General features: G+C 40.3%; 2 protein-coding genes across 13 annotated transcripts in view; one reads left to right on the top strand and one right to left on the bottom strand.

Moving 5' to 3' along the window:
• MAP3K13 (mitogen-activated protein kinase kinase kinase 13) overlaps positions 1-16,638 on the top strand; it is a 43,931-nt gene extending 27,293 nt beyond the window's left edge. For 7 of the 12 annotated variants that reach the window (XM_083616254.1, XM_083616256.1, XM_083616255.1 and 4 more), the window contains 9 exons: positions 648-756; positions 1,990-2,099; positions 2,666-2,782; positions 3,500-3,637; positions 4,626-5,337; positions 5,526-5,596; positions 9,814-9,870; positions 10,299-10,596; positions 11,372-16,638. In XM_083616254.1, coding sequence (XP_083472380.1) covers positions 648-756; positions 1,990-2,099; positions 2,666-2,782; positions 3,500-3,637; positions 4,626-5,337; positions 5,526-5,596; positions 9,814-9,870; positions 10,299-10,596; positions 11,372-11,473 — 1,714 coding nt within the window. In that variant the 3' untranslated portion in view covers positions 11,474-16,638. The remainder of the gene's footprint in view (positions 1-647; positions 757-1,989; positions 2,100-2,665; positions 2,783-3,499; positions 3,638-4,625; positions 5,338-5,525; positions 5,597-9,813; positions 9,871-10,298; positions 10,597-11,371) is intronic. The other 5 variants (XM_083616260.1, XM_083616251.1, XM_083616261.1 and 2 more) reach the window with 1 other exon arrangement.
• Positions 16,639-17,688: 1,050 nt separating this feature from the next.
• Positions 17,689-22,201, bottom strand: part of TMEM41A (transmembrane protein 41A) — a gene marked incomplete at its 5' end in the record, with an annotated part of 9,771 nt that continues 5,258 nt past the window's right edge. Inside the window, 3 exons of the mRNA XM_083616317.1 lie at positions 17,689-19,834; positions 20,645-20,783; positions 21,578-21,739. Coding sequence (XP_083472443.1) covers positions 19,611-19,834; positions 20,645-20,783; positions 21,578-21,739 — 525 coding nt within the window. The 3' untranslated portion in view covers positions 17,689-19,610. The remainder of the gene's footprint in view (positions 19,835-20,644; positions 20,784-21,577; positions 21,740-22,201) is intronic.

Genomic DNA, 22,201 nt, shown 5'->3' with positions numbered 1-22,201 from the left:
TCTGCACTGACTAGTAAGATACTGGCATTAACACTGTGATACTACAGTCTGTTCTTTTGTAAAGCACAGTTTAGAATTATACATTGGCTTGGGGGAAAACAACTTCTTCAAGTGTATGAACTGATATGAATACATTATGATTGCCGCAGACAGTAAGGTAATAAGTAGAAGCCACGCCTGCAAAGGAAGAATGAGGACACACTTCGAATACGCTCCTAATACTTCCTTTGTGACCATAGTTCAGCACTTTTTTGAATTTGGTGCCCTTTTCTTTTTCCACCATAATTGTTCCAGTAGCTGGAAAGGAAGGGATGAGAAAGGAGAATAAGTGAAGATGCTTCTGAAATGGATGCGTGGAAAATAACAAAGTGAGAGGATATAGTGTTCATATCTAGCTAATAATCTTTCTACATTAGTGTTACATTGAGGGCTTGGTTTGCCTTGCCAGATATGGGAGGGGGAATAAGGAAACTGACATTTATGTATTCCTGATTGCTGCCTCCTTTGTTTTTCTTTAGGGGGTGGTGGTATTCTAATAGGCAGTGAGAAAGGCCTGTTTCAAATGAAACCATCAGTTAAAATATTCCAAATAGTTTCTTAATTATGTTTGGATGGTCTCTCCTGTCTGTTTTTCTTTGATTTGTCAGGCAAAGCAAGCCCCGGAATCGGCCCTCTTTTCGACAGACACTTATGCACCTTGATATTGCATCTGCTGATGTGTTGGGAACCCCTCAAGAGACTTATTTCAAGTCTCAGGTAAATCTTTTTTTTTTTCTAGCACCAGACTATATCGTTGGCTTGCCATGTGGTAGGAATAGGAAGAGAAAAGTACAGGCATTCATTTATGAATCTCTTCCCATAATGCACCCCAAAGCGATTTACAATATAATAACATAATTGTGAATAAAAAGCAGTAAATAAAAAACAACAGCACATACCTAAAATTAATTCCATTCCAAGCTAGATACCAGCTGGGATGAAGATTTTAAAAGGCTTGTTGAAAGAGCAATATATTTGGCAGGCATCTAGGAGATAAAATAGAAGAATCCTGTGTGATATACAGTAAGACAGAGTTCCAAATGGTGGGCGCACAAAAGGCCTTATTCCAACATTATGCAGAATGGACCTCCTGATTGGATGGTGTCTGCAGGGTGCAGATTTTGTTCCAGTGAAATATTAAAGTAAAGAATTTTACTGAAGTGATCAAGATGTCTACACTGTATTTTAGTGCAAATCCATAGGAATTGTGGTGTGAAATCTAAATCCAAATAAGTAGTTTTTATTATATTTTCTTGAGTATTGCATACTCTCCATGTCATCTTGGGCCTGAAAAGCAGTTGGCTACAGATTTGAGAAGAAATTGAGCTGTTCATAGGTTTGAAATGGCAATCAGTTTTATAGGCTAGGAGAGATTTGCAATACACGTCTGTACTTAATGTTAGAATTTGAGCTAAAAAGATGAGTCCTGGTCAAGCCTGGTGATCAGATAACTTTGCGGCCTCCTACGCGGGTGGCGCTGTGGGTTAAACCACAGAGCCTAGGACTTGCTGATCAGAAAGTCGGCGGTTCGAATCCCCGTGACAGGGTGAGCTCCCGTTGCTCGGTCCCTGCTCCTGCCAACCTAGCAGTTCGAAAGCACATCAAAGTGCAAATAGATAAATAGGTACCGCTCCGGCGGGAAGGTAAACGGCGTTTCCGTGTGCTGCTCTGGTTCGCTAGAAAGCGGCTTAGTCATGCTGGCCACATGACCCGGAAGCTGTACGCCGGCTCCCTCGGCCAATAAAGCGAGATGAGCGCTGCAACCCCAGAGTCGGCCACGACTGGACCTAATGGTCAGGGGTCCCTTTACCTTTACCTTTACCACAAAAGTACTATTGGAATAAAGAAGCGTGGGTTTCTTGTTTAATATGTTAAAGTAGTGCAACCCTTTATTGTGCAGTTGTCACTGCCATGAGTTATGCTGTGTATCCATCTAAATTGCTTTGGCAGGCTGAATGGAGAGAAGAAGTGAAGAAGCACTTTGAGAAGATTAAAAGTGAAGGAACTTGCATACACCGGTTAGATGAAGAACTTATTCGTCGCAGAAGAGAAGAACTCAGGTCTGTTGACTTTCAGTGCGTGAGAAGAGCTTTGCTAATTCAGATCAATTAACTATTCTGTTTCCACCAAGAGACTGCCAGATATTTCTGGGAAGAATACAAACAGGACATTCAGACTGCCTCTGACCCTGGATGTTCTATTTAGCTATCATAGCTAATAGCTGTCAATAGTTTTATCTGTCAGTAATTTGTCTAATTTCTTTTTAAGGAGATAAGCATCCTGTTGCAGGAAATTCCTTTTGTTAACTATGCACTGCATAAAGAAATAACTTTTGTTTGTTTGTCCTGAATTTACTGCCAATCTCTTATCCTGGGTGACCCTGAATTATGGGAGAAGGATCTTAACAGAGTTCTCTTTAGTGAGTGCTTCATTCATATCTAAACTCTGATTTTGGTTTTATAACATTCAGATACTTTCATCACTTGCTCATCTTGGAAGTGGTAGATGAGATGTTTAATTGAGAATAATTCTGCATGAGTGCATCTATTAAGCTTCCCTTTTGCCTGTACAAATTGTCCCTTACAGGAAAAGCCACTCACCTGTAGCTCTCCTTTCTTTTTCATAGGCATGCCTTGGACATTCGTGAACATTATGAGAGAAAACTGGAGAGAGCCAATAATTTGTACATGGAGCTCAGTGCCATCATGTTACAGCTGGAGGTTCGAGAAAAGGAGCTCATCAAGTACGCTCATCCACATAGATGTACCTTGTAGCCATGCAGATGACATAATTAGAAGCAGGGATTCATAGGTTTTCCGATTGTTATAGATTAAAACAGCAACCCCATAATGATCTGTTTCGAGATCTGGATGCCAAACAAGCATAATTTGCTTCAATGGCAGGAAATTGTGTTCTCTTTGTGTTTCCCTTACATAGTGCAAGAGAACAATTGCCATTCCTTAGTATTAATTTTTTCCATGGATCTGCTCCAGACACTTCTTTTTCTAATCAAGATTGTTGTGGGGAAAGCTTCTTATTTTAGAACACAACACTTCTATTGCACATCCATGTTTTTTAATCTTGATATGAAATACAACCAGCACTTATGGTCACATTAGTTGTTGCCTAGATCAGCATACTCCAACCTCTTCAGATGCAGACCAACCTTTGACCTAAACATACCAATTTTGTTTACCATATATTTTTTTGGTGGTAGTGCTGCTGTTATTGCTTCCTTTAGATCAGGCTCTACCTAGTATTGGGTCCCATCTCCCCAGTTTAATAAGACAGTGGCCTAGAGAATAGCTAGGTTCCCCTCCCAAATGCTGACATGAGCACTTGTGTGGACAACAGTTTGTAATATTTATTATTCTTTTGACTTGGGGAAATTGCAAATATTCTAAAAAAAATTCATTTTATAATGAAAATATTACAAATTTCATTTTTAATCCATGTGCAGGCGGGAGCAAGCTGTGGAAAAGAAATATCCTGGGACTTACAAGCGTCACCCAGTCCGACCAATAATCCATGCCAATGCAATGGAAAAATTGATGAAGAGGAGAGGAGTCTCGCACAAGCCTGGGGGCCAGACTAAACGGTGAGCCAAATAACAAAAACTTGTTCAAAGGCTTTTCACAATTACGTGCATATATCTGCAAAATCAGGAAGCCACATCTGCTAGGGTCAGCATCCATTATTGCACAAAATGACTGATTACTCAAGTGGCACTGACAAATCTTCTGGTGTGTAGCATCCTTGAATTAGACATTAATCTATAAGATGGGATATGTGTGTCCTTGATTATGATCACCAATAACATGGAAGTTTTAGTAATGTAGAGCAGGTGCAATTTAATAGTGGAATGTTGGACCAAAGAGTTTTTTCGGTAGTCATTTAGGACTCTCGGAGTACCCAATGCAGCTTTTATATCAGAGAGTGCGCTTTTAATATTAGCAAAATGGTCAGCTGATATTTGGCCTGGATGAAATGTACTAAGGGGTTATCTAGACAGCTTTAATTCTGGAGATTGGTTGTGGCATTTCAGCATTTTTGCTTCTTGCCATTTAGAATGAGGAGTTTTTCAGTATGTACTGATCTGTTGATAGTGGGTAGTGTGGAACCACGACAGATCTGAGAAGTAAATGCCTACAAATCACAGCTGGGCTTTTGTAGCCAAGCATTTTTTTAAACCAGTGCTTTAGCATAATGCTACAGCTAATTCACATTGCTACAAAACCTGTTGTTGCAAACTGGTAGTCATAGGATTTATTCTATGTTCACCTGAATTATTAAGCAAGCAACATGGGGTGGGAATGCAGGTCTAATTTTATTTTTTTAAGGCAAAAAGTCAAGAAGCCCACTGGATGTATGCATGCCTTTGGTTCACCTCAATGCTTCCGCCAATTCCGAATTTAATTTTAGTTTACCCTATGTGACCTATAACAAAACTTGTGTTACTTCAATGTCATCTATCAATAGGCATGTTGACAAAAAATGAAGGAAATAATGTGAAAATCTTCATAGAGTGGAAGCTTGCATATGTTAATTCTAATAGAGAGCGTGCTGGTTTTTGCATCATTTCTCAGGCCTGACTTGCTGAAGACGGATGGCATATCCAGCACTGAAGTGGCTCCTAGTGGCTCTCCCCTTTCAGGAAGTCCAAAGATGTCAACCCTCAGTAACAAAGGACGTTACCGTAGCAAACCACGCCACCGGCGAGGAAACAGCAAAGGCAGCTACAATGATTTCACAGGGATCTTGAAAAATCAGTCAGCTCAAGATGACTTGGCCCATTCATCTCACCATCATCAGCACCACCCTCATCATCATGGGCATCACCCCCGAATGAACATCCATGGGCAGGACATAGCCAACTGTGCTAACAACCTTCGATATTTTGGCCCTGCTGCAGCCCTACGCAGTCCTCTTAGTAATCACGCCCAAAGGAGGATGTCTGGTTCTAGTCCTGACCTTATCTCTGCTGCTATGGAAGCTGATTCACGGAGAAATCTGGAGGAGAACGAGAATGGGGAGGGCGAGGCTAATCATTGGGAATGTTGTAAAGGAGATACATACAACCTTTGCCCACAGTGCAGGATGGGGACAAATACTGAAAATCAAGGACAGTCACTTGAGCCAGGGCTGGAGAAGTCTGAAGCACCATTGCATGCAAATAAGAAATTTCCTGGAAATAATGAAGAAGGTGAATTCAGCAGCCACAGATCAGTGTCTTCTCTTGGCTCATCTCATCCTGCAAGTACTCCAGGACTGCCGGGTAAAACACGACCCATCCCAAAGGTAAGATCCCTCCAACCATCCTGGAAGCAATGGACAGATTTACATTTTGCTGTTTTCTCATGCACCCTAAATTTCTTAGTTCTATCTGCAGAATACTATCTTTGGAGACTTCCGTTCATGAAAGTTGCTCAGGTGGCTGTATGCTTGTAAATAAGTGGCAAATAACATTGCCTTTAATCTTCTACTAGAGTGGAGATGACTCTTCAGAAGAAGAAGAAGGGGAAGTAGACAGTGAAGTGGAATTCCCACGGAGACAGAGGTAGGACACTGAACTGCTCTATTTTTATCGTAATTGCTAAACAAAGGTTTGGTTTAACAAAAGGATGGGGAGTTAAAATTTTGGTGGGATGAGGAAGGGTTAATGGTTGGGTAATGTTCATGAGCTATGACAAAGGCAGGAGAGCAGAATTCTGGGGGGTGGAGATAATCTCAGTTTTTTCTCTCCTGCCTTGGCGAATCTGTCAGTTAAGTGGTTTTTCTTCCCATTTTCTTTTCTATTCTGTCCTTCTGTGTTTGCTTGTGTGTGCTTATTGTGATCTGATTGTTTTTGTTGTGAACATTACCCCCCAATGAACCCTTCCTTATCCACCAAATCTACACGTCAGTTAAGACCGATCGTCCTTTTCATTGTAACATGATGAGAACTTAAGAGGGGTGACTGTAACATTATTTGTTATCCAGGTTCTTTGAACAGGGAAACTACCATAAAAAATTGCTTTAAAACTCTCTACCCATGTCACATTTATACTGAAAATGTCTAGATCTAATCATGATAATCATGAGATGCTGCTTCTAATGTGTTTCCCCCACAGTTTTTTCTGATATGCAAAAGCACAAGAGACTTACCTACAAAAATCTGGAAAAATTGCTAGCACAATTAGTCATGATTCTTTCCTACATAAAAGGCATACACTACTTGCTTTTGGAAAGTAGGCAGGCTCTATGATCTATGATTAAAAATTACTTTTTTTGTATATTTGTTTTTGACATTTGTAGTCTGCTTTTAAGTTTAAAGAAATTCCCAAATGAGGTAGCAAAGAATAAAAACATTCCAAACAGTTGGGGGGGGGGGAGAGACTTTAAAAGCCTATGAAAATTAAAAGGTTTTTGCCTGGTGCTAAAACAACATTAAAGTAAGAAAGAAAAGAATAAAAACAACAATATCTAAAAAGAATACCTCCCTGAATGGTTAAAAAATAAATAAAACAGCTAAAAATATAAAACTGCAGAATAAAATCATTCAGTAGTAAAACTTCTTCCATATTAAAACCAAATTGCTTCATTTCAAAAGTCAGACCTGAGCCAGATTGCAATGGATCTAGATAATCAGTATCGTCTCAGGCTGTTTGGAGTTGAACAGCCACTACTCCCTCAAACATCTTACCCAAATAGTTATTTTCTGGACTGTGCCCGGATGTGTTCTGGGAAGAGGAGGGAGAATTCCTTAATTAATTGGTTAACTGTAGATATGGTTAAGTAGGGTTGAGATAAATTTCCATTCATCCTTGATATTATGGAATTCGCTGGTGATCAAGGCTCTATAATTATGTGCTCTGCAAAGTACTTCCTTTTGTCAGTCCTAAATCTTCCAACATTGGATTCTTCATTGGATTACTGAAGTTCCAGTGTTATGAAAGAAGGGAGAAAACGTCATCCACTTTCTACGTTCCATGTATAATTTTATATACTTCTGTCATGTCCTTTCTTGCTCACCTTTTCTCTAAACTGAAAGGTTCCCTAATGTAACTTTTCCTCCAAGGGGAGTTGCTCCATTCTTCTAGTCATTTTGGCTACCTTTTTCTGAACCCCTTCTAGCTGTACCATTCCTGGTGAGATGACCAGAACTGTATACAGTATTCCAAGTGAAGTCACACCAGAGATCTGTATGATAACATTGTGATACTGTGTCAGTTTTATTATCAATCCCTAGGGATCCCCTACCATTTTTCACAGCTGTTGGACATGGGGTGATCTCTTCATCAAGCTGCCCCCTACAACTCCAAGGTCCCATTTTTGGTCAAGTCACCAACTGTTCATACCCTATGAGAATATATTTAAAATTTGGGTGGGGGGGAATTGCCCCAATTCTAGCTTACATTGAATTGCATTTGCCATTTTATTGCCAATTCTCTGAGTTTGGAGAGATACTTTTGAAGCATTTCACAATCCCTTTTTGTTTTAACCCCTCTGAGCAATTTGGTATTATCAGCAAACTTGGCTACTTTACTCCTCACTCTTAATTCTAGATCTTTTATGAATAAGTTAAAAAGCACAGATCCCAATATCGATTCTTGGGGGACTCCACCATTTTTATCCCTCCATTGGGAGAACTCTCTGCTTCCTGTTACTTAACCAATTCTGATACACAAGAGAACCTCTCCTCTTATCCCATGACTTTTAAGCTTACTCAAGAATTTTTGGTGAGGTACTTTGCCAAAAGCTTTTTGAAAGTCCAGGTATGCTATATCTCAACTAGATCTCTCTATCTATATGCTGCTTGACACCCTCATAGAACTTTAATAGATTAGTGAGACAGGACTTACCCTTGTAGAAGGCATGCCGGTTCTGCTTCAGCAAGACTTGTTCTTTTCCATTCTTGGTAATTTTATCTTTAACAGTTTCCCCAGAAAATTGGCCTTTAATTTCCAGTATCCCCACTGGATCGCTCTTTTAAAATTGGGGTTACATTGGCCACTCGCCAGTTTTCTGGCATGGAGGCTGATCTTAGGAACAAGTTACATATTTCCGTTTGAAGTGATTTCACATTTGACTTCTTCAAAAACTCTCAGATGGATGCCATTCAACAGTTTTTATTTTGGTGGTTCCAGAATAGTCATAAACTAGCACTGTCTTCTCACTCCTGTACATTGATTCTTTCTATTGTAAAGTCTAACTGGATTTACCTGTAACTGAACCTGATACCATTTCTTCCAGGAAAACTCATAGGGAGCAGAAAAACTTTAGTGAGTGGTGTGGATGCTTGGCTCTTGGTTGCCCACAGCTTCTCCTCTTTGAATTGCCCCTTGAGTTTTTACCCTGGGGGTAGGGGAGAAAAGGCTGTTACATGCCACCTCCATCATTTCTGCTTTGAACCAAAGTGAGAATTCCTACCCTGTTGCAATCAAAGTGGTGTGGTCATGCCACCTACCTTTATGTGTCCTGGGTTTTTGCACTTCAAGGCAAAGGGCTCTTCATCTTGGGTTTGAATGGCCAGGATTTTTTGGCTGTTTTTTCTAGTGTGATGACCAAATTTCTTACCTGTTTCTTAGCATTCTTGATAATTTTCACAGGTTTTCTTTTGATTGCTGAGTCAAGTCTTGGCAAAGGGACAAACTAGAGTGATGCTGAATATATTTGTGCCACCAAGAATATGTATTTATTTATCTCTCTCTCTCCCAGAAAGACTAGTGGGGGGGAGGGATCTGTCTGTGGAATCACAACATTCTACATTTCTTCATTGGTTGCCACTGGCAGTGGATGGGTGGGGGAGAGAAAAATATTATGATGTTAAGACATAGTTAAGTTTTATTAAATGTCATGGTGGTGGTGAGGTGTTAAAGGCAGATCAGCTTGTTTGGCCCCAAAATTGCACACCCTTATCTTCCTGTAAAATATATCAGCTCATATAAGTACTTTTGAGGAGAAGTAGAATTCACTTAGTAAGATGCTTCAGATCTCCATCTTCATTTTGACTGTTAGTTTTAGCTACATCTCTGCTAAAGTGATTTTTGCTTTGCATTAATGAAACTGTCATCACCTTGCAGTGCTCTCTAGGGAATCCTCTCCCACGTTGGCTCTCTCAACTTCAGAAGCTGCCTCCTGTTAGTTTGAATAAATGATTGGTAGTCCCCTCCCCCCCCCCACATAGTTCCCTAAAACAATATTTTCAGATCTTATTGCATAAGAAAATGCTGAATTTGTAACCTGCTGTTCAGTGCCAAAGGCAATATAGGACTTAAAATGACAACAAAATAGGGCTACATTACAAATATAACCTATTTACTAGGAGAACCAGTAGGCTAAAATAAGACTAGGTATGAATTTTAGGATTAAGATAAAAATAAGAAATGAAGCCTCAGATTTAGCAACCTGGAGGCTTTCTTATTAAAAATGTTTTTAATGGATTTGTCTCTGGTGTCTCAGTACTATAGTAATTTTAACCTAACTTAGAGTGCAATCTAAGAGAGCATCACAACAGCTATATATGATATACTAGATGTCTCCCTGTGATGGCAGCAAGGAGAGGACAAAAAGGGATAATTCTGGAGGCAAGTTGATCCTTCACTGGACATGTCCCTGGACAATGGGAAGAGTACACCAGCCATGGGGCTGTTGTACCCATTTCCTCTTCCATGGGAACCAATCAGAGGAATTTTTTTCGTTTAGAATAAACATGAGTAAGGGAAGGGGACTTGATAGAGGTGTATAAAATTATGCATGGATAGAGAAGTTCTTCTCCCTCTCTCGTAATACTAGAACCCGAGGTCATCCAATGAAGCTGAATGTTGGAAGATTCAGGACAGACAAAAGGAGGTACAGCACTTAATTAAACTGTGGAATTCACCATTACACGAAACGGCAATGGCCACCATTGTGGACAGCCTTGAAAAAGATTGGGCAGATTCACAAAGGATAAGGCTATCAGTTGCCACTCATGATAGCTATGTACTACCTCAGTATCAGAGGCAAGATTTCTTTGAACACCAGTTGCTCGGGGTCCTGAGTGGGAGAGGGTCATTGTACTGATTGTGGGCTTCACATAAGCATCTGGTTGGCCACTGTGAGAATAGGATTCTGGACTAGGTGGGCCTCTGGTTTGATCTACCAAGGCTGTTCTTCATGTATCTTTAGGAATGGACTTGGCCTTCTTCTCATCCTTGTTTGTAATACCCCGCTCATTAGATCAAGTGCTTGCAGCCTTTGAATCAAATCAAACCCATTAATGTTTTATGGATTTGCAGGCCGCATCGTTGCATTAGCAGCTGCCAGTCTTACTCGACCTTCAGCTCTGAGAACCTCTCTGTGTCTGATGGAGAGGAGGGCAATACCAGTGACCATTCCAACAGCCCAGACGAGCTGGCCAACAGGCGTAAAGATCAACGGGCTGAGAAGCTGGATGAGATGTTGTCACAGACTCCAGAAATCCCCATTGAGATATCTACCCAGTCTGATGGCCTTTCAGATAAGGAGAGTGCTGTACGCAGGGTGAAAACACAGATGTCACTTGGCAAGTTATGTCCAGAGGAACGTGGCTATGAGGTCAGTAACACTCTCTTCATTGCTTGAAGTTAAAATATTAATTAGATGCTTGGAAACTAGGGCTGTTGAATAAATACATTGCAAGGTTTCCAACTGGAGCTCTGCTAGCCTTTGCTTTCGCTATCAGTTTTTTCTTACATCATTCTATTTTTATTTGATGTCCCATTGTTTTACTTCTCCCCAGTGTTTTAGTTCATTGAGAAGACAGGAAGCCTTTTCAGGGTTCAGCTGTGCCAGTTCCCTCAAGTGCCAACTTGACAAATAGCTTTATTTACTCCACACTAATGAAAGATTAAAACCAAAGTTAATCTGTGTGGGATTGTATATTTGCATGCTTTCCCATGGGTTTAAAAGAATTTTTACAGAAACAAAACTAGTACATCAAGCTTTTGGGGCAAAATCGCTTTAAAAATGCAATTTTTGAGCTATTTTTATGCAAAAACGGCACTGCCGACATGGGCTACCATACGTTCCAATTTTCATGGACATTTTCCCGATTTCCGCCCAGACTTCTGCCGACTGCAGTATTCTGGATATGTCTGGGGAAATCCGTACATATGGCAACCCTAGTATATAAGGACATGGCCAGAATCACGTCAGGAATTTTGTGGCTCAGTAATCTATTGCATGCATCAGATTCCCAGAAAACGAAAGGCTGAGCTGCACATTCAGATGCGCTTTCGCTTTTTTTTGAGATGGACCAGGGACGATTCTGTCTACAGATAAAATGCCAATAAATGATTTTAAAAGTTGTTCCCTTGGATTTGTGATGCAGAATCCTGGAGAGTTTGGAGAATCAGGTGGTGACTCTTCAGATGCAGAATGCTCTGATGCAACAGTGAGGACCAGTAAAGCCTGCAGCTCTGCAACTTGGTAAAGATGTATCTCCTCCCTCCTTCAGTCGTTTGATCAACTGGCATTTTGATTCCCCCAAGAATCCCCTCTTCATTCCTCTGAGAAGCTGCATCTCCACCCCATCACCCAGATGATCTGCAATAACTTGAATCTTTGGAGAAATGTTCTGATGAATTGGTTTCTCGGTGAGCATTTCAATCATGAATGGCAGGGATGTATTTTATTGAATAATTGAGCTATTGTATCATATTTTTGGCATTTTAACACTTTTTACTCTGAAGAGTGAACTGTATCCATAGACAAAATAATTGATTGCAGAAAGAAGTTCAGAAGACTAGCCTATGAAGGACAACAATCTTTTTGAGTCTTAGACAGCATGCATAAGGCTAGGATCTGATGCTACTTTTGACAGGGGACCAGGCCATGCGGCTCTGAAAGACCGGAAATGAAGGAAGTTAACTCAATGACTTGATCACATCCAGTGAAGCAGTGGATCAGGTAAACTGCGAACAAATGCCATCAGTGTAACCAGCGTAACTTTTTCAATAGGAACTTGTTCACATTCCTGGAAAGGTGTATCTTGAGTCACTGCTCCCCTAGCATGTGAGAGTGGGAACTAATTGTGTTTTTAAATTGGCATTTGGTTGGTTGTGACATCCTGCTGCTGTATTCTAGCCTCAGCCTCTCTCCAGCATTTTCCAGCATCACTATGCCACTGTGAGATCAGGAGACACAGCATGGAGTGGCTGATGAATAGAGAGAAATTGAGATGCTGTTTTTCTAAGTTACCTTCCTCTCCATTCCAACCTGCCTTTTGTTTGCTTCCTTCAATGAAAAATGAATCGATCAAATTAGTGAAGATCAAGAACTCACAAGCCATGGAAAAGCACATTCTGTACATCCTGAGGACTATCCTGAAGGAAGAAACTGGAAATTTTCCTACTATAGGTTGAACACCGTAAGGGAGTATTGTACTTGGATGAAGCCAAGGGAATAGTCTGGCCTGAACCAAACAAGTGGCCTCTGCTTGTTTAGTGGTGTGACTGGTGGAAAGTAACATTGAAATGTGATGATGAGTAGAGAATGCCCTTCATCTTGGGTCTGAGGGAGCCTAAGCCATATTTTCATATTGATGGATTTTGGATTGGAGAGGGTCCAAGACTATTGCCTTTCCTATTTGAATGGTATCCCACTTTCCTTCTGCAATACCTCATTTTTCCTGAGCAACTTCCTGAGGTTTATAACTATGGCTCCTTTAACTGACATATCCAACGGAAGCAAAACAAAAACACTAAAATGTTCTATTTTGGTTTTATAGCCAAAGTTCTGCCAGTAATTTTGGCTGTGCCCTCAATTTGTTTCTAGTTCATTCAGGGAAGAACGGTTCATTGTCTTGAGTGTAAAATTGTATCCTAGCAGTTTCCATATTTATAGTAGTTAGTAGCAGTTGCACCCCACACTCTCCACCCCCAAAATGAAGGGCAAAGATGGGTTGCATGCTGTTTGTTTACATTTGATTTGATTTTTTTTTTAATTGTCTAGTGGCAAAATGAAGGGAAATTCTTTACTTATACAGAGAGCAGTATTGTATGAGTTAAATTATTCCATATTTTAAAATTATGTAGCTGGACTACATGAATCTTAAGTTATGTCATTATTTATTTTAATTTCTATAGATTAAAGGCAGGGTTTATTGTAGCACAACATATTGGTGGTCCCTGTTCAGTTGCTTCATGGCTACTTATCCCAGGAGGAGGAGGAGCCAAGGTGTTTTCTTAATGTTGTGACCTAATAATGTGTTATAGGCCATGCTTATCTTGCTGGCTGCAGCAGCCTACTGACACTAGGATGGGGAGTAGACCCGTACAAGCAAATTAAAGCAGTCCTGAGCTGCATGTGCATGGAGTGTGACATGGTTAGGATGCAGATCTAAGACCTCTTGGCATGCTTTAGCCTCCCAGCTGCAGTCCTAAACATTGTGATATATCGGAATGAAACAATAACAACAAAAAAGCAAATAAGCCCTGTTCACTTGAAATTGAACAAGAATTCCTTAAGCTTAATATGCTTACACTAAACTGATCTGAGCTGTGCCCACTCTGAAGGAAATTCTGTCTGGTCACTTGTACTCCTTGGCAAGCTTAAGGGTGAATTACTTTTATTGGGGGGGACCCACAGATGCTGTTAATTCCACACTTCAATAAATACCATTCCATTGGTGTATGGACCAAGCTGTTGGGGAAGCAGCACATTATTGCACCTGTCAAGTCCACCACAGACACCTAGCTTGGTGCTTCTTCTGGGAAGCATGTCTTTCTTGGCATGATCCAAACTATCAGTACAACTACCTTGCAGCCTTTGTTTCTCCTTTGAGTTTCACCACATTCTTCCTGGCCCCTGTGGACAATTACTTTGCTTTGCTTTTATTCTTCTCCTTTCTTTGGCAATCACTCGTAGCCGAGTAAGATTGTCTTCCATTAATCTGGTCTTAACACTGTGTCCGTAGTGTGCTATTACTAACACTCTCACGTTTATGGGTACCTTTCCGTACTGTTGTTTGGATGATCTCTGAATTGGAAACTGTCTGCTTTACTAATGGAATCAGACAATTTGGCAATAAAGACACTCTTTCTCCTCCCCCCAGCTCAGCCCAGCATAAAGACTCCAGTTTAACAGCTGGTAGCTCCCTTCATAGCCCAGTTAGCTGACTATGCTCTTGAAAAGTTCATTTTTCGCAATAAGACAAAGTGGAGGATGGTGTCAAGAATGACAAGTAGCTGCATGATGCTTTTCCCATATGAAGCACTTGGTATTGTTAGCCCACTGTGGTCTTCATCTCTTTTCTAGGGCAAGAAGCATTTGTATGAAATGCCTCAGATATATAATGTAGAACTGTCAGCTTTAAAGCATAACTTCTCAGGGTCTTGGGCAAAGGAAAGTCCTGTGATCTTTTAATTAGAGGTATTGAGCCTGGAGTCTTAGGCATTCAACATATGTGCTCTCGCACTGAAGTACAACCTCTCCCCAGAGTCTTTAACATTAGTGAAAATGTGTCTGATTTAATGGCCTCTTGTGTCTGTTATTGGTTGTTTCTTTTGGTATTTGCACACAGCCTGCATCTGTAGATGTCATCCTGCAGTTATAGTATGTTGAAGGAATACTTAAAGGTTTAAGGAAAATTCATTAAGTTATGACAACCGGGGTCTCAAAGGACATGCTCTCTCCTCATAAATGTGTGTGTCCTTTCCATTTTAAAAAATCCAGTTTTGCTTTGATCCCCAAAGAGCTGTTGAAATAAAGGGGCATTAATTTAAGGCAGCTAGTAAATTGGTGGTTATGAAAATCAGGTGTTAACAACTAGCAACTTGTGCTTTGGTGTATCTAATACTTAATTGTAGAATATTCAAAACTGGTATTTGTGATTTGTGCCATTGAGAGAATTCTTCCAGAGCCATTTCCTCTTTCTTCAATTAAGTTGAACAGGTTTTGCTCAACTGAAAGTCATTTTTAAAAGAGCTGAAAATGTAATCAGAAATAAGATTAATTATCTTATATTTTCCCCATGCCATTATACCTTTTGTTATCAACTCTCAAATTTTGGGTACTCTTAAATGCACAAATATTTTTTGTAAATTTAGACAATTCTAGCAAATTTCAGGACTGTGGAGAGATTCAAGAGAGAGGAAAATCAAGCTAGGCCACCCAAGTTTTCTAAGTTAGAGAGCTGTGATATTGTTTATATAGTTAACTGAGGGCTGGGCTATATGTTATGACCACCAGGATAATGGCTGAAAATACCAGACCAGTGCTGAGTTTCTCCCTAGTGTTGCAATGTCTAGGGGCACTCATCACATGATACAGCATCATCATATTGTGAGTTTCCTAGTCCACACTCCATGTAATTGCCACTGCTGGGAACAGAGCATCTCATGTGATCATGCTATTTCATGTAAGGAGGGGCCGAACTAGCCCCAGTGACGCCATAGCATGTAGCCTGGCCCTAAGCAGAGACATGGTGTTGTACTATTGTATTACAAAAATGCTGTAAATGTTGTGCCTCAAAAAGATAGACTTACTAACCCTAGAATATGGATGGTGAATTGTGCTCCAAAATTATATTGGTTTAACAGAGGTGAGATTTTAAATGGTTGATGTTCTCTTAGAGTATGCAGGTTATGTTTTTAAGTCTCTCTCTTAAATGTGAGGGCTAAGTCCTTTTTAATGTGGAAACCGACTCTCAGGTATTTGTGTGACTTTGGGCTCTAAAAAGCCTGCTTTGTTCTGTAGGTCTAATAAAAGGTACTGACTATATACCTACTTTCTTCTCTGGGAACAACACTCCAAAGCATTAAATATTAACAGACACAGACAAAACTATAGTAGCTGGAAATACTAGTACAGAGAAACACACACTTTAATTGTCCTTTTCCCTAGAAAGCAGTGTCAAGTTTACTGGCAGAAAGGGGTAGGTAGCCACCATGCTTCTTCCACACATTACGTTGCTTTTGTGTTCAAGGAGCAAGCAGCACAAGAAATGCTTTCTTGGCACCAACAAAACAGTGCATTTTTGTTGTAGGGTAGGAAAGTAGTTCAGTCTTTGTGTAAACACTCTGTTAGCATCTTAGGGGTGTCAGTGGAATGGATGGCCTTGTGCTGCAGAGTCTAGATTTAGTTCTTAGAACAAAGTTCCCTTTAACTGAAAGCCATAAACCCAACAAATCATGTCATCCAGATTATGAGACAGTATTGCCATGTGTGCAATCCTCAGTGATTAACCTTTTGGCTGTGTTTTTACTATTCTGTGCCAATGGCATTACAACATTATAACTGCCTGATTAAGGGTTTGCTAATAACAGGATAGCAATCTGCAGTATGTGTACAATAAGCAATGCAAACCAGAGAGAACTCAAAGCAAGCTGCTTAATTAGGTTTTAGTCACAACTCATAATGCATTCTTAACTACTGGGTGCAGCTATGGCACAATCAAGTATGGTGGTTAATGGGAGTTAATGGTTTTACATGTCATTTGAAACAATCATTTCATATGCTGTTTTTTTTCCTCCCTATTCTATGGCTTCCTGAAGCAAACTTGATTTTTTTTGTTTTGTATTGAACAGTGTATAACAATTGGGAACAAGACTGACTATCAAAAACAGATGCATGGAATAAAAAGCCAGTGTACCTCAAGTGCTTATAGGCTCTTATGTCCTGTGCGACTGTAGCTGTGTGTATTACACCCAAAAGTGGATGCTTTGGTAAATTGCCCACACACCACTGGATGCAGTTCTGTATTTCCAAAGACTGTTCTCTCTTCAGGACCTTGTGGACAATAGGAACATAGGAAGCTGCCTTATACTGAGTCAGACAGTTGGTCTATTTAGTGCACCTGAGACCTTTTGGCATCCAAAGCAGATGGTCTACCACTGAGCTACAGCTCTTTCCACAATATAACTTGTATAATTGCTAATTATATACTGAAAGGTATATGTCAATAGTGCCAGCAGAATAATGAAAATGACTTCATAGAGCGTACATAGTGAAAGTCCACATTATCCTCCTACATTAAAAGCTAGGGGGGAGCTTAATGAATAAGGTGTATTCTCTTGTATTATTTTCTGATTGGTGACACTTTAAATAGATTTTTCCTGAAATACAATCATTTGGGAGTATGCTGTCACTTGCCCCTTCAGTTACCTGCTTTTTTCCTCTAGCAACAGATGAGTGTGTTTCCGTGGCAAACAACATGATCTTACAGTCAACACTTTCAGCACAATTCTGTTGATTTCAGCAGGTTGTAGTCCTAAGTATGCACAGGATTGCGGTCTTAGTTTCTCAATACTTGCCGTGTTTCCCAGATAATCAGATTAGCGCACATTGGGGGCTGTGCCATGTTCTACGTGAAGGGAACCTTTCCTTAGCACACAGAAACAGTGGAAAATCTTGGCAAGATTAGGATATAACTTCAAATTGCTTTTGTGGAGGCCAAGTACAAAGTATTCTGGAATCTAGGACTGCTGGAGAACATAGGCTAGGTGCAAATGAGTTAAAACAGCTACCTTGTGGCTTCTTGCTGAAAGGGGAAGCTAAGCTACTGAGAGGAAGCAGAACTTTCCCCAAGTTAGTTTGTCTGTAAATTGGAAAGGAGGAGCTCTTAAATGCACAGTGCTTAGATGTCACTCTTGGAAAGTAGCTAAACATACCGTGTTCCTTTTATACAAACAACACCTTACACCACCGTTTTCACCAACATTTATCTGATAATACAGTTTCCATGTAAACACACACACAGGAGGTAAGGCACTTGATTAAGACATAATTTTTGCACAGACTAATTGAAGTCAGACATTTTTCTTTTGCCCTTGTCTCAGTTCCAAAATGCTACAATTGTTACATCAGTGTTTATTACGATCTCTCTGGCATATAGCACATACATGGAGTCTGCTAATACCATCCTGAGAAGCTTGTCATTAATGTTGACAAGTTTAGCATGAGACCGTTACTTTAGTGGAGGATAGCAAAGTGTTTAACAAAGCCACCTCTTCCAGCACAGATATAGTAGATTAATAATTTTCACAAGAAACCCAACAATCCATGCAGGAGTTCCTGAAACGTTAGCCTAGTACTTACACTTGAGGTGGTCAGATTGTCACATCGAACAGCAAAAAGGGGTTCTAGGTTAGCTGCCTTACCAACACCTAGTGTTCTATATGAAGGGATTTTATTTGTTTTTGTATAGAACATAAAAAGACGCATCTTCACCTGCACTCTGAAGTAGTGGTTTTGCCCAGTTAAAACTTCACAGTTGACCCTCGGGGTCTCTTCCAATTCTAAAACTTCAGTGAGAATTAGACCCTTGTCAAAAAGGTAACTCGATGAAAGATTTTTGTAATAGTGGCTGTTGACCACTACCAAATACTTTCTAAGGGGGTGGGGTGCAGAATACTGAGATGAAGTGATAGGGCTTCATCTCTGGGCTGATTGTATACTCTTAAGAAGCAAAGGAAAAAGGATGACCTCACTCGTAAATAAGTTTTCTCTCCCCTTAAGCAGTGGATTATCTAATGGACTAGCGACACAACCATGTCCATTATTCAATGAAGACAAAATACAGCATAAGCAGAGAATGTGGTTTTCCAGGAGGCACAGAAAAAGTGATAGGGAGGTTAAAATAGACACAAAACCTGAACAAAGAGATATCCCGGAGCCATTTTACATAGTACACTGGGGAATTGCAACAAAGTGGAAGATACTCCATTTCATCAGCAGTCAGTACATGACTGTAGGAGTACTTTACACCTCGGTAGCTCCCCACAAAGGCAGATGTAGAAGTGGAATCTCTCATCTCCTTAATCTCTCATCTTACCCATCCTTAACTAGATCTCTTAGATTTGCAAAAGCAACAGCACTGACGTAATTCTACTAAACCCGTTCTACCTTTACAGTAAGTACAGTTGCTGCTGCCAGAGTAACCAAGGTATTGAGGCTTTGAGAACAAAGCCAGTATGTGGACTTCATTACCCCACCACTTCTCCAGCCTACAAGGGAAGGAAACCAATAAATCAGTCCTTCAAGCCTCCATAGTTCCCATAGCCTACATTAACCTAGTTTTCTTCTTTGGGATTCCCAAGCAGGCAGAAGGAGGAAAAATCACTCAAGATGGGTTCCCTCAATAGAGAAGATAATAGGATTCAATTGTTGGTGCTGGTATTTCAGCCAGTCAAGCGTGTGTCCCATAGAATGCACTGCGATTGCCAACAGTAAGGGGTGCTTTGTATGTGATCTTTTCCTGAATTTGCTGTCATGTAGGAAGCAACCTCAAATTTCTAGGCAGGTATTATCATTTACAACCTCTTAAGTCAGTGGTAGCAAAACCACATGACATAAAACTGTTCCAGTGACAGTATTCTTGTTACAGAACACATTGGAACAGTTGTGAGCACCTTTTAAAAATGAGTTTCGCAAGTCTAATTATTTTAAAAAAACCACACACTAAGAGCAGAAATTGTTTTCTGTCTATGTGTTACTGAAAGGAGATGCCCAAGCCTGCACCAGGGATTTTAAAGTTCAGTAAAAACAAAATGGGCTGGTGGGGGGGGGGGAGAGAATTGCACCTTTCCCATAAATAGACTTCTATAATATCTGGTCCTAACCCAGCCCATTCAGCTACTCTTTCTCCCATTGAGGAAATGGGCACTCTGGTTATTTTTGTCCAAGTTGAGATGCTTCTGACTGAATTTCTTAATGAAGGTCCCAGGAATTAATGCCACAATGGCAATAGCCAACATCTTGAACAGAGTACTCCAGGAGAAAATAGCATCAAGGGAGGTGATCTGTGAAAGGATTGAACCAGTCTGGACGCAGATGAAGTTATACGGGATGAGGCCTGCAGAAGTAAGAGAATACTCATATAAGCAAAACTTTCACATTTTTCAGACTTGCCTTGGACCTGTGAATAAGGTAAGAGCTTGAATATGCAAATGCTAAGAACACATTTGGGAATGTATAAGGAAAAATATGTACACAAAACTAAGAACGGTCAGCAGAGAGAAAGTACTTGGGATTTGGACTAAGCATCTTGAAGAATATTCTCCACTGCTCAAGAAGGATGGGAAATGTTTATTGCTTGCACAATTAAAGGGTATTTGTCATCTCCCCCCAACAAGAGCCTGCACTACACAAAATATTGTCTTACGCTACTCTATGAGAAGCACGTTTTTCTGTATGTACCTTACAGAGAACTGGTGTACTTTAATGTTACCTTAGGGACATCATCAGTTTTCACATTAAGGGAGTGTGTGTTTAAGGAGGATTATAAACTCTACCAGTTTTTCCTGGTGCTCCCTGAGACAAGAAATATAGAAAAGCCCATAAAAATAGCAAGTATTTTTCTCTCTCTACAAATCAAAATCAAATAACTATTTTTTTTTGCACTATGGTTTGTAATGCTCAACAGACATTAGTTAAAATGCCATTCAAGGGGCTCCCAGACAAATGGGCATACCTCCAATTATAATCACATTGCAATTTCCACTACTGCCAGACAATAGTCCATCAAATTGGAACACCCACACAATAAAGGTAAGCTAGAAGTGGTAGGGAATGAGCAAGCATGCACTGCCAGTTAAAATGGAAAAGAGGGAGGAGAAGAGTATATTAGGTAGTACTAAGACAAATTGAGTGCTTTTAATCTTACCTATGAATACAGAGAAGAAGAACTGAGTAACAGGGATGTTCAGGATTGGAGATGTGAGATTCAGAAACCAGTTTGGAGTCATGGGAAACAGCCTCAGAAACAACAAGAAAAAAAATAAGGAATTTCTGTTCTCTTCCACCTGCCATAGACAAAAAAGAAACAAGATCTGGTCATACTGTGTGTGTGTGTACACACAAACTCATACATACATACGCAAATTTTGTAATACAAATATTAGCTTGTATTCAATGCACTCAAGGAGCTGATATTACTACCAATAAACCTGGTTTGAGGAATAAATTATATAACCATTCTATACTGGCATAATAAAAAGGGTAGAGAATAAGTAGGGGTTGTCAACCTGGTCCCTACTGTCCGCTAGTGGGGGTTTCAGGATTCTAGGTGGGCGGTAGGGGGTTCTATGGCACAAGCTGAATCCTCCTCCCATCGAGCACTGGTGGGCGGTAAGGAAATTTTCCCATCAAGAAAGATGCATTAGTGGGTGGTAGGTAAAAAAAGGGTTGACTACACCTGGTCTAGACTAGAGGGTTGCTGCAAACCCCTTTTTGTTTCAGTAGTTAGGCCTACATAGGTAGCATGAATGTAGCCTTGGAATCCCCTTTTATATGCAATTACGATATTACAAGAGCTATAAATTATATATTTCACTAGAAGGGTTTTCTGTTAATTCCAGCTATTGTATTGTAACATACTGGCTGCAGATTCCTGACAGCTAGACTTGAATAGCTCAGTTGGTTAGAGCATGCTGCTGATAAAGTCAAGGTTGCAGGTTCAATCCCCATATGGGACAGCTGCATATTCTTGCATTGCAGGGGGTTGGACTAGATGATCCTCAGGGTCCCTTCCAACTCTATAATGCACTACCCAGTCACAAAGCACTGACCAAAATATTAATAGGTGATTGGGACTTACCTTCCTTTGAAGCATGGCCACCTTATCAGGAAAATAGTAGGTGACAAATTTTTTCCCAAACACATTGGACAGCCCATAGCAGCAAGTGGCACCCACAGAAGTCAAGGCAGAACACAACAGGAGTCCCATCCATGGTCCAAAGAGAGCCCCAGCAAGGATGTTCTGTTAGAGCAAAACTAGACAGTGATCCAGTCCATAATAAACTGTGGGGAAAGCATGAAGGACTCTATGAACCATAGAAACAAGAGCAGCTCTGTTAGATCAGACCAATGGTCTGTGTAGTCCGGCACTGTGTTTCTAGCCAGGAAGTCCACAGAGCAGAAAGGCAAAATATTTATGCTACCTCCCTGGCAACTGGAAGCTAGATACACAGTAGGTGAAGGTGCTACTTAGCTTTCTTAACTAAAATCCATTTGTAGACCTGCTCATCAGGAACTATCAATTAGACTATTGCAATGCGATACATGTGGGGTGACCAGACAGCTGTTGATGTGCTCAGTGGAAAATCCACTTTTACACATAACATTTCATGTGGACATTAAAAACTATTTAACAACTTGGGATCAGAATACCTAGTAGATTGCCTTTGCCAGTACAGGCCTAGCCAATCTTTCATGAAGACCC

This window comes from Podarcis filfolensis (genome assembly GCF_964270895.1).
Source record: "Podarcis filfolensis genome assembly, chromosome: 5".
NCBI classification, from domain to species: domain Eukaryota; kingdom Metazoa; phylum Chordata; class Lepidosauria; order Squamata; family Lacertidae; genus Podarcis; species Podarcis filfolensis.
Note: the sequence above shows the minus strand (reverse complement) of the source record. Positions and strands in the feature narration are given on the sequence as shown.